At 42.7% G+C, this 17,379-nt stretch overlaps 1 protein-coding gene across 2 annotated transcripts in view; it reads right to left on the bottom strand.

Moving 5' to 3' along the window:
* Positions 1 to 237: 237 nt before the first annotated feature.
* taf5l (TAF5-like RNA polymerase II, p300/CBP-associated factor (PCAF)-associated factor) overlaps positions 238 to 17,379 on the bottom strand; it is a 51,168-nt gene continuing 34,026 nt past the window's right edge. The window contains exons 3-4 of one of the 2 annotated variants that reach the window (XM_060831061.1): positions 12,434 to 13,158; positions 238 to 1,902 (exon numbers count right to left, since the gene is read on the bottom strand). In XM_060831061.1, the coding sequence (XP_060687044.1) occupies positions 1,111 to 1,902; positions 12,434 to 13,087 (1,446 nt within the window). In that variant the 5' untranslated portion in view covers positions 13,088 to 13,158 and the 3' untranslated portion in view covers positions 238 to 1,110. The remainder of the gene's footprint in view (positions 1,903 to 12,433; positions 13,159 to 17,379) is intronic. The other variant, XM_060831060.1, reaches the window with a different exon arrangement.

Here is a 17,379-nt window from a genome sequence, read left to right as displayed (position 1 = left end):
AGTTTACTGTAAGTCAGCAGGAATGTGGAATAATCAAATCACCATTACCTTGTTAAGCAGGCTCAAGGGGTCCAAAAGGCCTACTCCTATTCATATGCAACTTTACTTGAAGATTCCGTTTGTGTTGATAAACATGTCAAAGCCACATGGGTAAATATACAATGATACAAATGAAAGTTTATTTTAAATTTCAGTGTTACTTCCATACACAACATCTTGATCACTGGTTTTAAAAAAAAACTAGCAATTGATATTGCATTCAGAAACTACAAATTAGATTTGGAAAGCAGGAACCAGATTTATTTGATTGTGCGAAACAGAGTTTAATATGCAGTTTAACAAAAAATGTATACTGAACGCTTTTCAGGAGACTGAAAGCTGAAGGTTCACATTGTGTTCCAAAGGCTTGTGGCTGCATCTTGAAGTACTTTTCAAATCCTCACATTCCTTTCATGATATTGAGTACACCACTTTACAGATGAAACATAATCAATTTCTGCCATACAAATGTATTTGCCAGAAAATTGAAGAATTAAACATCTGGGCCAGTGTAACAGAAGAACTTAAATTTCAACCAGGATTTTGTTTGTTCTGCCAACCCAAGGTCAGACTAAATAAATTACAGCAAAAACATTCCAGTCACCTTTTGGCTGACTGTGTACAAGTGGTATAATTCATTTTACAGCTGGACAAATGGCAGCTAACATCAGAACAATTTCTGGCTGACATTCTGAATGTAATGGCAATATGAGTGGTGCAGGCATGTGTCTTAACCTCACATGCTCACCAGAACCTCTGCAATTGGTGAATTTGCACAGCACTGCGAATGGAGCAACAAAACAGATGTCCAAGGCTCGGCAAGGGAAGAACCACCAACATCAGTCCCAGTGCCAATCATAGGATCACTCATTCCTATGTAAATACAGGGAAGATTGTGCAACAGATGGTGTGTTTAGCTGCAAGGTGTGATCAAAGCAAGCCAGTGAGGTACAATCTCAAAACGTCCTTCCACAGCCAGCTGGCCGGGTACATTCACGACACATCTGGTCCTCTTACAGCTTACTTATCTAGGTGCTTCTAATTAAACAAGAAGGAATTGTTCTTGTCCACTTATTGTTCCTTTTTCTCTTGTGCAACACCAGTAACCAAGACCAGATTGCAGGCCATGAACTGCACACTCAAAAGGTTACTGGTAGGTCCCATGTGTACACCCACCAGCTCACTGGAGGAACCATCCACCAGTGAATTTGAATAAGTGTTATGAATATCCCACACACGGACCGAATTATCCACAGATGCAGAAACTATCAAACTGCTGTCGGGACTAAATGCAAGATTCGTTATATTGTCAGTATGCCCTCTCAGTTCTTTGAATAAAGTACCTGATGCAAGGTCCCACAACTTTAGTCGCTGATCTTCACCTGCTGAGGCCAAGTACTTTCCATTAGGAGAGAAAGCTAATGCCAACACAGGTCCCCGATGTCCTGTGAAGAGACGGACAGTATTCCCTTGCTGCGTACTCCAGAGTCGCACAGTTTTATCTATTGAGCCTGTGGCTATGTAATTAGAATTTGGATGGAACTTAACACAGTCTACATCTGCTAGGTGGCCTGCGTAAATGCGTAGAGGGTATGTTCTGTCAAGTGCCCAAAGTCTTGCTGTCCGATCATGTGACCCAGTAACAAAGTAAAGGCTCAAGGGACTAATATCGATGTCCCAGATGGGATAAGCATGTCCTTGATACAAACCAGTGTTCTTGAAACTGCACAAATCCCAGTATCGGACTGTTGTGTCTTCCGAACAAGACAGAAGTCCTGAATTATCAGAGAGGAACTTGGTACCATACACGGGCCCACAGTGTCCTCGTAGGATTTTCATTTCACTGCCCACATCATCTTCCACCTGCATTTGGGAAAACAATTGCAAAAGCAATGAATAACATTGATATAATGATATAATTAACAGTAAATGTCAATAAAGTGTGTAAGCAAGCAGCAAAGATGTTCTCTTTAAATATGCTCCTCTGAAGAGTTTTTACACATCTCACACTGCTCTTGACAGCATGATGGCAAAATTAGCCTGATGTAAGGATCACACACAGACACTTATACTTTCCTCTGTTTTTGCTGGCACAGTGGTTAGCACTGCTGTCTCACAGCGCCTGAGACCTGGGTTCAATTCCCGCCTCAGGCGACTGACTGTGTGGAGTTTGCACGTTCTCCCCGTGTCTGCGTGGGTTTCCTCCGGGTGCTCCGGTTTCCTCCCACAGTCCAAAGATGTGCGGGTCAGGTGAATTGGCCATGCTAAATTGCCCGTAGTGTTAGGTTAGAGGTAAATGTAGGGGTATGGGTGGGTTGCGCTTTGGCGGGTTGGTGTGGACTTGTTGGGCCGAAGGGTCTGTTTCCACACTAAGTAATCTAATCTAATCATTCAGAACATGACATACACAAGAGCCTTTCCTAAGTCAGCTTCCAATGAGCAAGAAAGAAAGCAAGGAGGCAATAAACAGTTCTCCTTTTGTAAACTATCCTTGTAAATTGGACATATCTGACTTGGGAACTGCGCACTTGTAAAAACAATATTTTAATGCTGTAGGAAAACTGTACAGTGCCAACCTTGCACATCCGACTGTTAAAATGCCTCCATACGTCAGGGAGAAAATACCTGAAGACACAGCAGGTGCATTCCATGGAACAGGGAGCCACTGAAAGTACAGAGTGGTAATAGCAAGTCCCCAACTATGAAGGCCAGATTGTTTGCAGCCAAGGTAAAGGTGACATTAATTCATCAATCGATTCAAATAAATCTATTCAACACTTCCACAACTAGTAAGTGCGTATTTTAAAATATAACTAAGATATTATCATTCTTCTCTCCTCTGTACCAACCTCCACAAAATGGTAGGTGACTAACCTGTACTTAGGATTCAAACTTTGGAGAATTAAAAGGATGTGGAATAATAGCTGTGGACAAACTGTGCAAGAAGACATGGTTTATAACAGAACACATGCCAGAAGGTGATGGAACATTCCCATGTAAGGCCAGAGTGTATAAAATGCAACACAGTGAAGACAATTGTATTATGCCTCAATTATAAAAAGTTAACACACTTGGTAACCCACTGATGTTAGAATCATACAATTACGCATCAATTTTTCAGAGACGTAAGCACATAATTTAGGCACACTAGCCCCAACTTATGCTGCTTTTCCCACCAAAGCCACGATCTTGAAGAGAGCTAACCGCAGTGGTTTCATATTTTTGCCAGTGGGTTCTACAGCTGCAAATAATGCAAGCATGGGAAATTTGCAATACAGACACAATATTGTACATATACAGCATATCAGGAAGCACCGGTAGTGAAGGGGAGGAAGGGAAATCATTCACACAAAAAAAATACCAACCCAAGATATTTAACCCAAAAGCTCAGTTTTAGCTTAATCCTTTAATTTATTAAATCATTTCAAAAGAAATATTAGAACTGAATTTCCATATCCTAGTGTATATGTTAACCCTGCATTCTGCATGTTTTCACAACAAGTCTGGACTGCTCAGAAGCAATGAAAAGGGAATCCAGTCCATATCTTTGTTTGGAAGTTGTTAAACTCTAGGCAACCCCAGAGAAGCCATTAGCCTCAATCAGTAAATAACAAACGTTCTCTCTCTCTGGTCAATGAGCTGTAAATCCACATCAGCACATATCCCATTAAGTGGTCACTATTGATAAATAACCACAGGGCCCACCAGGTCATGGTATGTCTTCAGCTTTGTGAAGGAATTTATAGAGTCTTGAGCAGATTTATCACTTGTCCTGGTCAACTCCATCAGAAAATGGAGGATGACTCAACAAGAAAATGAAGTCATCTTGTCCCTTCACCTCCTGTACTCATTTGGAGTCAATTCTCAAACATATGTAAATCAACAAACTCTGCTGTGACTCCAGAATAACACTGACTTGTTCCACTTGATATTCAGATTGAAGACTCCTAGCCACTATGCTGCCTGGTACATAAACCACACTGGTGACCTCAAATCTACAGGACAGAGACTGGAATCCTAGCACAAAGCAGCCTGGCAGTTCGCCAAACACTTAGTTTACTGTCGCAGAGTGTAGCTGAAGAGTGTACCTTTTACCAGATGCACTGTAGCAACTGAGAAAGACACCTCGCAACCCTCTACCGAAAGCTAATGGGTGGATGGGAAAAACGTCATCTCCAAGCTTCCCTCTGTCATCCAGAATTGGAAATATCTTGTCATTGGGCCAAAATCCTGACCTCTCTGCCTAGCAGTGTGGGTGCAAACACACCCATACGGATTGTAACAGTTCAAGGTGATAGCTAACCAGCACCCTTTCAAAAATAATTTGGGATGGGCATTAAATGCCAAGGAAACTCATATTCCACAAATGAATAAAACACATGGCATAAGATTAGGCTATGTAGACTCAAACATTTATAGCATAATAGATGGCCATTTCACCCATAACATCAGTGCCAGTCAATAAATATCTAACTACAACTACCCTTTGGCCCATACCTCTGGAGGCTATGGTAATGGAAGTGAACTTATAAACAATGCTGAAATACGATGAGAGTTTCTGACTCAAACATCCTTTATAGGTAGTGTTCCAGTCTGCCATCACCTTACAAGTAAAATAAAAATCATCTCTCCTCTCCTCTTAGTCTTCTACTGTTGGAGAAAGCTCTCGAGACTTGGACCTTATGAACTGATTAGTTTATGACAATATATCATGGGGAATTCACCGTCCTAACTGTGGCTCGGTGTTATTCCGAAGTACATCAGAGTACTACAGGATTATAGAGAGAAAACAGCTTGGAGCTGATAGTTCATTACAGTTTAGCAGGCTTACAAGTTGGTACTAAATTAGAGGTTAGTCATCAAGTTCAAAACTAAAGCACTATTATGCATTCCACAAGTGGACAGGTCAAGTGGTATCACCACCTGCTCTAGTTACACAGATTGCTAACAGAGATATCCCTAATTGGCTGAATGACTGTGAAGAGGCAATAACTAGAGAAGGAAGGGGGACTAATTGGAAAGTCTCTGTCAGCGTGATTGGTTCTACAGCCTGCGCTGATCATTCAGCAAAGGGAGGAGACACTATCTTGATAAGGACAACCTTTCACATGACCTCATAGTAAGGAATGCAGAGGCAGCAGAGTACTGGCTGGGGACACAAACCGGAATTCTCAGCCGAATCAGGAAGATGGCTTCCAGGCAAATAATGTTAACTTTTCTGCAACATCTACCTTATAAATCTATACCTCCTAGTGTTATATCACAGGGGAAACCCTCCTGCTTAATTTAAAGCAGCAACTGTTCAATTTTCCATGGTCTTATACCTCCAAAGCATCGGATTGTGTCATTGGCTTTTAATATTGTCAATATACTAAATGCAAACTTGATTGGAGGTTCGCATTCTTTGGTGTATAATTTAAACTGATTGGCCTAATTCAAGTTTGTTTTTGTCTCCAGGCAACCAGCTACACCAACTGCTGGACCAAAAGGTTACATTATATCTTGTTCAGAACACTTGGTGAATAGATTAGATTCCCTACAGTGTGGAAACAGGCCCTTTGGCCCAACAAGTCCACAGTGACCCTCTGAAGAGTAGCCCACCCAGACCCATTTCCCTCTGACTAATGCACCTAACACGATGGGCAATTTAGCCTGGCCAATCCATCTGACCTACACATCTTTGGACTGTGGGAGGAAACCCACTGAGACAACGGGGAGAATGTCTGTGTGGAGTTTGCATATTCTCCAGAGGCTGGAATTGAACCTGGGTCCCTGGTGCTGTGAGGCAGCAGTGCTAACCACTGAGCCACCATGCAGTCAAGTAGTTCTGCTACCTTTCAACTTTCTTAAAGATACCGTACACCTACATCTTCATAACACTACTATTGACCCTAAGAAAAAGAGTGCATCTTATCCATGATATCAATGCCCCTCATCATCTTATAAACCTCAACTTTTGTTGCCCTAAGGAAAACAACCCCAAACCTGTCCAATCTTACCTAGTAGCTCAGACCCTCCAGCCCAGGCTGCATCCTGGCAACTTTTCTGTGCACCCCTTTCTAGTGCAATCACATTGTCTCTCTAATGCGGCGGCCATAACTACACGCAGTACTCCAGACGTGGCCTTGCCAACAGTTAATACAGCTCCTGCATAACCTCCCTGCTCTTGTGTTCTATGCCTCAGTTAGTACTCAGCAAGGATCCCAAATGATGTCTTTAACCACCTTATTCACTTGGCCTGCTACATTTAGAGATCTGTGGGTGTACACACCAAGATCTCTCTCATCTTCAGTACTTTCCAGAGTCTTACCATTCATAGTATGATCTATATAAGAAACAGTCTCTGCAGATTGCAGGGTAGCTAAAGTCACTCTAATATTCAAAATGGGAGCTGAAGAGAAAACAGGGAATTATAAACGAGTAAGCCGAACATCAGTATTGGGGAAAATTCTCAAATCCATTATCAAGGACTTTATAGCCATACATTTAGAAAGCAGTGGGAGGATCAGATAGAGTCAGCATGGATTTATGAAGGAGAAGTCACACTTGACAAATCTATTGGAATTCTATGAAGATGTAACTCGTCGAGTTGACAAGAGGAGACAGTCAATGTGGTATATTTGGACTTTGAATGTTTGGCAAAATCGCGCATAAGAGATTTTTGTGCAAGATTAGAGCGCACGGGATGGAAAGAAAACTGGTTGGCAGAGAGGAGTCCGAGAGTAGGAATTAATGGGCTCTTTTCAAATTGGCAGGCAGTAATTAGTGGGGTACCACAGAGATCGGTACTAGGATCCCAGCTATTCACAAGATATGTTAATGATTTGAATGAAGGAACAAAATGTAACATCTCAAGGTTTGCAGAAGATACCCAGTTGGGTGGAAGGGTGAACCATGACGAGGATGCGGAGATCCTTCAGCATGATCTGGACAGGTTGGGGTGAGTGGGAAAATCATTGGCAGATAAATGAGATTATTCACTTTGGAAGCAAAAACAAGGCAGCAAGTTACTACTGAATGGCTGTAAATTGGGAGAGGGGAGTGTGCAGTGGGACCTGTGTGTCCTTGTGCACCAGATGCTGAAGGTAAGCATGTAGGTGTAGCAGGTGATAAAGGCAGCAAATGGTGAGCAGGGATGTGTTGGTGCAGTTGTGCAGGGCCTTGGTGAGGCCACATCTAGAATATTGTGTGCAGTTTTGGTCTCATTTTCTGAGGAAGTTTGCTCTTGCGCGAGGAGTACAGCAAAGATTTCCCAGACTGATTCTGGGGATGGTGGGACTGACGTATGAGGAGAGATTAACTACCTAAGGATTGCTTTCGCTGGAGTTCAGACTCATAGCGGGAGAATCTCATAGAGACATGAAATTCTGACAGGATAGATGGAACATCAGGGAGGATGTTCCCAATGTTAGGTGCATCCAGAACCTGGGGTCACAGTCTGAGGATTTGGGGAGATGAGGAGACACTTCTTCACCCATAGAGTGGTGAGCCTGTGGAATTCATTACCACAAGAGGTAGTTGACATTGAAACACAATGTATTCAAGAAGCAGCTAGATATAGCACTTGGGGCGAATGGGATCAAAGTTTATGGGGAGAAAGCAGGATTAGGCTATTGAATTGGATGATTAGCCATGGTCATGATGAATGGTGGAGCAAGCTCAAAGAACTGAAAGGCCTCAATCTGCTCCTATCTTCTATGTTTCTATGTTAACCCTTCACCTTCCCAAGTACATAACCAACAATTCTCCAGGTTGAATTCCATCTGTCACTGCTCTGCCCAGCTGACAAACCTACTGATAAACATCCTGCAGTTTATGCCTAACCTCTCCCATTTACCATCCTAAATCTTCATGTCATCCTCAAACCTCTTGATCATATTCCTTACATTCAAGTCCAAATCATTAATGTACATCATAAACAATAAACATCCCAGCACCAAGTCCTGTGGAACCCTACTAAACAGACTCCCAGTCACAGAAACATCCCTCGATCAGTCTCCGTTTCCTGCCTCTTGGCCAATTTTGGATCCGACGTGCCACTTTGTCTCAGATTCAGTGGGCTCTTACCTTCCTGACCTGTCAACCATGAGTGACCTAATCAAAAGCCTTGATAAAATATATCACCTGATGAAATATATCACCCTCATCAGAAATCCTGGTTGCTTCTGCAAAAGTTTCAAACAAATTTGACAAACGTGACTTTCCCTAACAAGTCAATGCTACCCTGAAACAATCCATGTCTCTACGTGCAGGTATACTCTATCCTCCGAATTCACTCTAGTAACTTCCTCATCACCATGGACTCCATTTACATGCTCATTGGCATGGAAAGGCTGCCAACATCAAAAACCCATCCCACCCCAGTAATACTCTCCGACACCCTCTTTAGTCGGGTAAAAGCTTCAATACATGCACCGACAGTTTCAGAAACAGCTTCTCCCATGCCCGTTATTAGACAGATGAACGGACCCTCTAATCTCAAATAATGCTGAGCTTGTTAATGTTGAACTTGCCCAGCGCACGCTCTGTGCAACGTAACCTGCATGCCACTGTCTAAGCTTTCTTTCCCACCCTATGATCAACATGCCCTTGCTTACTATGATCTGCCTGTACCGTTTGGAAACAAAGCTTTTTACTTTACGTACATGTGACAATAAATAAATCAAATCAACGAGGTGAAACTGAATGGCCTTTTGTTTCCTGGTCTGTCCCTTCCTCCCTTTTTAATAATGGGGGAATGTTAGCAGTCTTCCACTCCTTTAACCTAAAGCCAAAGAGAATTTGAAAACGATTGTTCGAGCCTCTGGTATCTCCTGTCTTGCTTCCTTCAACAGCCTGGGATAAATCTCATCCAGGCCGACAGATCAATCCACTTCAAAAGGCTACTTAATCCCCTACTACTCCCTCTTGCTCTTCGTTAATTGCTTCCAATATTTCACAAGTATCCAATGAGGCCACCTCAACTAGTACTTGTTTTTACATAGGAATTCTAACATTCTAATGGACCAATGCTCAGTCCTTTGACTTTTCTTTGACATCTCGATAACTGCCGAGTACTCCACTCTCTCCCACAGGTTGCATTGTACTTTCACATCCTTAGACTTTGTATTATCACTTTGAGGGACAATATAGAACACAGAACATTACAACGCAGTACAGGCCCTTTGACCCTTGAAAGCATTCACGTTAACTTCTCATCGCTTCCCAAGCTCCTCCACTCATTCACATACTAGGATATCATTCCTCACTATCACGTCCATGTAACAGACACCACTAAAATTTGAATGAATTTCAGTGTTGATTTGATGTCAGGTACATAGATTGCAACTTTGCCTCAACAAGCAGCTCATCAGATCATACAGCGTGTTCTTTCAGAAAAGACAGAATACAGACCATATCGAACCAGGCCCCGCTTGCAAAACCCAAAGCACAACAGCCATCGGTTTACAGGATTCCATGCTTGAACAGTACAGGCTGAACAATTCTGAGTGAACCAACAGTGGCATTAATAAGCAATTTGAGGTAATCAGTTAAGATTTCTGAAGGACGTAGAATCATTTCCAGAAACCGGTGTTCCTCAAACAAATGGAATATGTTCCAGCCCGGTTCCTCTTTTGAATTACCGGAAAGCCTATAGTTGTCCATTGCTTTCTGCGTGGGAACACATCAGCTATCATTCGAGGTGCCAGCTAATCCACTTCCTTTCCCTAACCCGAAATATATTATTGTGATAGTTTGAAATCCTCTTTTGTCCTGATGAGTGAAAAGATTTAGCACCATGTCTCTCTAATAGCAACATCCTTTCCCAGATACGGTCACTATTGAGCTCTCATTTCTGCAGTCCAATTTTCCCTTCACTTGTGCATTCCGAAGATAAGTATTGACATGATGAATAAGAGAAAATATCCTCATGCAGACTAGAATTACAGTCACCCTCTCCAGTCATTATATATTTAGTTATTCCTGGGTTTATATACTGGAGGACTTCAGATCTAGTGAGTGACATATAAAGTCCTTATGGGACTAGACAGGCTAGAGGAGGAAAGAATGTTCCGGATGTTGGGAAAGTCCAGAATTAGGTCTAAGAATAAGTGGCAAGCCGTTCAGGACTGAGATGAGGAAGAATTTCTTCACTCGGTTGTGAGCCTGTGAAATCCTCTACCACAGGAAGTTGTCGGGGCCAGTTCATTATAGATATATTCAAGAAGGAGCTGGACGTGGCCCTTGCAGCTAAAGGGGTCAAGGGGTATGGAGAGAAAGCAGGAGGGGGATACTGAGATTGCATGATCAGCCATGATCACATTGAATGGTGGGACAGGCTCAAAGGGCCGAATGGCCTACTCCTGCACATATTCTCTATATTTCTGAGTGTTAAAAGCGTCTCCCATAATGGGTTGTGTGTGTTGTTAACAATCCTTCTAAACCAACACAGGTAGCTTTATATTCAATAACAAATCCAAAAGGTGCTTAATCAACAGCTGCCTCATTCAACTCAAAATATTCTATTTGCCTTCTGTTTAAGATATTTGTGGAAATGAAATGTCCAGTTAAAAAAAAGATGCTTATGGCAGCTGGCAATGAAGTAAGTTCAAGTTCAAGTCATTCTTCTGACTATTGCAGTAAAAGCCTTTCCTCATGGTTTTTTTTATGTAAAGGGGATGGGGTGGGGAGTAGGAGGCAGTGAATCCCTTGTTAGCCTGCTACCAAAGCCCATCGCAGAACTCCTTCAACCTTGCTCCTTCCACCTCATCGCCAGCTTTCCCCAACATTACTTCCACTGACATCGCCTGGGGTATGGCAGACTGCTGATTCACTCAGGGCAGCCAATACATTTTCTCTAGCCCTGATTCCGTCGTTTCCTCCCTCACCGTGATCAGAAGCTTTATCGAATTCCCCCCAAAGTGTACTTGTGTTATTTATTGTCCCACCTGCCCTATTCTCTGATTAAAAACTGCCCTCTGTTCACTCAGGATGGTCTCTGTTCCCCTCGGTCAGGGAAAGGAGGGAAAGGCCATGCACGTGCAGAACAGAAAGCTGCTAATTCTGGTTTAGAGTTTGCAGATCCACAATATGTTACCAAGCTTTCCCAGTCCAGCTGCTGACTTCATCACATTCTCGACTGACATCAGGGATAGTTCCCCCCGATCTCCTTTAATAGTGACATATATATGTAATAGTGGCATAGCTTAATATGATCCTTTATTTCCAAGAGGGAGTTAACAAAGCTAAATTAACATCTCACTGAAAGATGGTAACGTCAGCAATACAGCACACCTTCTGTACGGCACTAAGTATCAGCCTAGGATTTTGTGCTCATGTCTCTGGAGCAGGGCTTGAAACATCAATCTGCTGAGTTTCAAAGGGTTATCAAAAGAGTCAACAAAGCCAAACTTTGGGGTCATAATGTAGGATTGCCAAACTTTATTTTCTCTGTGAGCCAGGTTTAAGGGAAACAGGGGAAGGACTCTGTTAGACAAGGGAATGCTGGGAAGAACAGACAACAGAACTGAAGTATGTGAAAGAGGAACGTTGTAAAGTGGGTGGGTTCCACATTCTGCAAGCTGCCTTTTTCATACACTTGCCATGGGATAATTTAGCTGCCTACACTTGGAGACATTTTTTCTTAAATAATACCCAAGAAAAAAATAGACAAAAGGAAGGACCATTGGAAAGCACCATTGGCAAAGGGAAAAATAAGAGTCAGATTACAGAACAAGTGCGGGATGACAAGCGAGTAAAACGGGCCCATTTCCAAATATGGTATACACAAAAAGTATCCACTCAGCATGTCCTCAATCCAATGCATCACAACTCGCAGTCTCTTTATCCAAGTCAGTGAGCTAGGAGTGATGGAGACCTTCTAGCTTGAATGCATAGTGTTAAGATCCGCAGAGTGGATCACCAGTCAACGTACTATGTATTTTACAACACAGAACCATGTAGAAATGACTGCAGTTGAAGTAAAATTATTACATGTGGAAGAAAAGGTTAAAAGGTCTGTCAGTGGAGACCCGGTTGTGGTATTGATTGCATCAATTAAATTGGAGCCTCAACATCAGTAACATTAATCCCTAAATATTTTAAACCTCTTGAAATTCATGTTAAACAAAGTAGTCGGCCTTGGAAACATGAAATGCAATCTGGATGCGAGTCCTTCGAGTGATTCACCTCATGCGTCTTACTGACTACATGGTAAGATGGTTACTTCTTTGTCCTATTGTGAACACGAACGAGTTAAAAGGGTTGAACTCCAGGAGACCAAAATGAAATGAAAATTGAATTCTTAGATCTGTCCAGTGACCAAGTATTAAACAACAGACCTGTCCAACTTGATACTAACTGCTGGATTTAGCCAAATGAGCATAAAACTCAGGTAGCAGAAACACTTTTGTACCTCATCATCCAGGATGTCACAGGCGAGGTTGATCCGAGAGACGTCCACTTGCTGTGGGCCATATTTGAGTTTCTTCGCCCTCAAGCTCCAGAGTTTGATGCAAGAGTTATCAAAGCCAGCACTGAGCAGTTTATTGTTCGGCGAAATTTCCGCAGTATTGAGCAGCTGGTCCGTGTTGTGGAAAGCATAGAAACAAATCGTTGTGAGGGAGGGAGGCCCATCTTTTACCCGTTTTATGCTGTCCTGCAACATGTCCAGGGCAGCTTCATTCTGCAACATAGCAGAGGGTAGCTCAGAGGGCTCCAGGCCCACCCCCTCGGTGCGAGATAGCGTCCCGGCATTATACAGCTGATAGCCTGTCTGTGGAGAACACTGCACATCCAGCTCAACACGAGAGGACAGAACCTTGCACAAAGCACTATTATTGTCACTCTGGAGGTAGCGGAGGAGATAGTTGTAACTTTCTTCAGTAAGGCTAAGAACGTATTTATTTTCGGTCAGGTTTCGCAGCTTGGAGTTGGAATAAATGTCCTGGCTATTCAGAGTAGTCCGGAGCTGTTCCATGATGTCCTTCTGGTCCGTACTTTGTAGGAACATCCCATGAAAGCGACTGTAGAAACTATCGGCTGCACTCTTCAAACCACTGTGAACCATATCAAGGTGGAGGTAGACAAATAAAGGATAGAGCAATTGCTTCACTTCTTGGCTGTACTTTGAGTCGGTATCTAGAACCAGAATCAAGACATGGATGTGAGTAATTAAACTTTCAGCAGTTGTTAGAACACACCTTTCCCAATATTCAGAAGGTAGTAATTTGATTGATTTATTTATTGTCATGTGTACTGAAGTACAGTAAAAAGCTTTGGTTACAAGCAGTACAAACAGATCATAGTATGCCAGGATGTACTGATCAAAAGATTGGACAAGATATTCACAAGATATATTAATGATTTGGATGAAGGAACAAAATGTAACATCTCAAGGTTTGCAGAAGATACCCAGTTGGGTGGAAGGGTGAACCATGACGAGGATGCGGAGATCCTTCAGCATGATCTGGACAGGTTGGGGTGAGTGGGAAAATCAACGGCAGATAAATGAGATTATTCACTTTGGAAGCAAAAACAAGGCAGCAGGTTACTACTGAATGGCTGTAAATTGGGAGAGAGGAGTGTGCAGCGGGACCTGGGTGTCCTTGTGCACCAGATGCTGAAGGTAAGCATGTAGGTGTAGCAGGTGATAAAGGCAGCAAATGGTGAGCAGGGATGTGTTGGTGCAGTTGTGCAGAGCCTTAGTGAGGCAACACCAAGAATAGTGTGCGCAGTTTTGGTCTCTTTTTCTGAGGAAGTTTGCTCTTGCGCGAGGAGTACAGCAAAGATTTGCCACACTGATTCCGGGGATGGTAGAACGGACGTATGAGGAGAGATTAACTAGCTTAGGATTGCTTTCGCTGGAGTTCAGACACATAAGGGGGGAACCTCAGAGACATGAAATTCTAACAGGACGAGACAGGATAGATGGAACATCAGGGAGGATGTTCCCGATGTTGGGTGCATCCAGAACCTGGGGTTACAGTCTGAGGATTTGGGGCAGGCCACTTAAGACAGAGATGAGGAGACATTTCTTCACCCAAAGAGTTGTGAGCCTGTGGAATTCATTACCACAAGAGGTAGTTGACATTGAAACACAATGTATTCAAGAAGCAGCTAGATATAGCACTTGGGGCGAATGGGATCAAAGTTTATGGGGAGAAAGCAGGATTAGGCTATTGAGTTGGATGATCAGCCATGGTCATGATGAATGGTGGAGCAAGCTCAAAGGGCTGAAAGCCCTCAATCTGCTCCTATCTTCTATGTTTCTATGTTAATCCTTCACCTTCCCAAGTACATAACCAACAATTCACCAGGTTGAATTCCATCTGTCACTGCTCTGCCCAGCTGACAAGCCTACTGATAAACATCCTGCAGTTTATGGCTAACCTCTCCCATTTACCATCCTAAATCTTCATGTCATCCTCAAACCTCTTGATCATATTCCTTACATTCAAGTCCAAATCATTAATGTACATCATAAACAATAAACATCCCAGCACCAAGTCCTGTGGAACCCTACTAAACAGACTCCCAGTCACAGAAACATCCCTCGATCAGTCCCGTTTCCTGCCTCTTGGCCAATTTTGGATCCGACGTGCCACTTTGTCTCAGATTCAGTGGGCTCTTACCTTCTTGACCTGTCGACCATGAGTGACCTAATCAAAAGCCTTGCTAAAATATATCACCCTCATCAGAAATCCTGGTTACTTCCGTAAAGGTTTCAAACAAATTTGACAAACGTGACCTTCCCTAACAACTCAATGCTACCCCTAAACAATCCAAGTCTCTACGTGCAGGTATACTCTATCCTCCGAATTCTCTCTAGTAACTTCCTCATCACCATGGACTCCATTTACATGCTCATTGGCGTGAAAAGGCTGCCAACATCAAAAACCCATTCCACCCCAGTAATACTCTCCGACAACCTCTTCAGTCAGGTAAAAGCTTCAACACGTGCACCAACAGGTTCAGAAACAGCTTCTCCCTGGCCATTATTAGACTGACGAACGGACCCTCTAACCTCAAATAATTCTGAGCTTGTTAATGTTGAACTTGCCCAGCGCACGCTCTGGGCAACGTAACCTGCATGCCACTGTCTAAGCTTTCTTTCCCACCCTACGATCTACATGCCTTTGCTTACTATGATCTGTCTGTACCGTTTGGAAACAAAGCTTTTCACGTACATGTGACAATAAATAAATCAAATCAACGAGGTGAAACTGAATGGCCTTTTGTTTCCTGGTCTGTCCCTTCCTCCTTTTTTAATAATGGGGGAATGTTAGCAGTCTTCCAGTCCTGGTATCTCCTGTCTTGCTTCCTTCAACAGCCTGAGATAAATCTCATCCAGGCCTACAGACAGTCCACTTCAAAAGGCTACTAAATCCCCTACCACTCCCTCTCTCTCTTTGTTAACTGCTTCTAACATTTCATACAAGTATCCAATGAGGCCTCCTCAAGTACTTGTTTTTACAGAGGACAGAGGGATACAGGTTACATTGCTTATTGAGCTGAAAATGTGTTGCTGGAAAAGCGCAGCAGGTCAGGCAGCATCCAAGGAACAGGAAATTTGACGTTTCGGGCATAAGCCCTTCATCAGGAATCTTACTGAGGCTAGATTACCCAATCATCAGTCTAATAATAGCTGGAAAGAAGCTGTTCCTGAGCCAGCTGGTGCGTGCGTTCAGGCTTATGTATCTTCTGCCTGATGGAAGAGGTCGGAGGAGAGTATTACGCGGTAAAGTGGGTCTTTGATGAGGTCGGCAGCCTTTCCATGGCAGTGAGCTGTGCAGATGGAGTCCATGGATGGAAGGTATGCTTCCATGATGCTCTGGGCTGTGCCCACACCTTCTGTAGTTTATGGTCCTGGGCACAGCAATTGCCATACAAGGCCACTATGTACCCAGACAGTATGCTCTCAATGGTGAATCTGTAAAGGCTGGTGAGGGTCCTTACGGACATGCCAAATTTCCTGGACCGCCTGAGGAAGAAGAGGTGTTATTGTGCCTTTTGTATTACTGGCACAGAACTGAAGAGTACAACAAATGAATACATGGCTGGAGAGTCAGCACAGTTGAGGTAAATTCCCACAAGGGTGAAAAGTAGAGTAAACCAAATCCAAAACACGATGGGTGATGGGGATACAGGGTAACATACAATAAAAAAAGTACATATGACAGCTATCAGATTGTGATAACCAACTTGAATATAGAAAGTTCAGAGGGAAAGTGCAAATAAAAGTAAATGAGAGTGTATGACAGGAGACTGGCAACTAATATAAAAGTTTTCTCTCAGCATATAAGCAGGCAAAGGGTAAGAGAGGTAGGATGCAATTGATTAGTCCTAGAAGGGACCTACACAGGGAAGCAAAGACAATGGCTGAGGAAAGAGATTTTGTCCAAGTCATTGAGAAAGAGAAGGTAATTGGGTAATAGCTGGCTTAGAAATTAATAAAGCAGAGTTACTAGAAAAGTTGGCTGTACTTACAATTTAAATTGGCTAAAATGCTGAAGGAAGTAAAGGTGGAAATTGTAAAGAAAGTAGCCATAATCCACCACTCCTTTCTAGATACAGGGGTGGTGTCAGAGACCTAAACAGTGGCAAATGTCATACCTATGTTCAAAAAAGATACACGTATTCTGATGATACTGTAATTTTTAAGAGGTCATTTTGTCCAGTTTCTTTTTGGGGAGAGGTTGTGAGGCAGAGGTACTGAGCAGTCTGGGGTAGTGGAAACACCTTGGGAGGTTTTGGGATTTTGTTGGACAGCCTGAATGGGTGTGGCCAGCTCTCACAGACAAGGATTTCTGGATTTTGGTTTTTCCAATAGCATCAGAAGCTTCAGGGTCTCAACACAGTTGGCAGCTTCAGTAAATACTACTCTCCCTGAATTTTCTCTTACTGTTTTTCCCTGCTGGATTGGAGAAGTGAGAGAGAGAAAATCGGTGTCTGAATTTCCTTTTTTTTTCGTCAAGGAGTGTATTAAAGGGATATTACTATATTGGAACAGTTCATTAGTAATAGTTACTGTATTTATTATTCTGTTAAGTTTCCAATCTGTTGAGCTATTTTAAATTACTCTTTCTTTGGCAGTATTTCAACTACAGGATTTAATTAAATTGTTTTGCTTAACGTCAAGTAGTCTGAGCAGTCACATTACATCTGGAATAGACCCTTCCCATTTACCTTTAAAATAAGAAAAATTTAGGGTCTTGGCTACCTTCTAAGAATATTCTGAGGAGGTCTGGTCCGGTCCATAACAACCCAAACCCAGCAACGACTAGTCATTTTAACCTCTGTATGGGGAAAGGTTCTAGAAATAATAACCCTAGACAAATTCAATCGTCACTTGAACAAGAG

Source organism: Hemiscyllium ocellatum, chromosome 10 (assembly GCF_020745735.1).
Source record: "Hemiscyllium ocellatum isolate sHemOce1 chromosome 10, sHemOce1.pat.X.cur, whole genome shotgun sequence".
NCBI classification, from domain to species: domain Eukaryota; kingdom Metazoa; phylum Chordata; class Chondrichthyes; order Orectolobiformes; family Hemiscylliidae; genus Hemiscyllium; species Hemiscyllium ocellatum.
The sequence above is the reverse complement of the archived record's forward strand: the minus strand, read 5'-3'. Positions and strand labels throughout refer to the sequence as shown.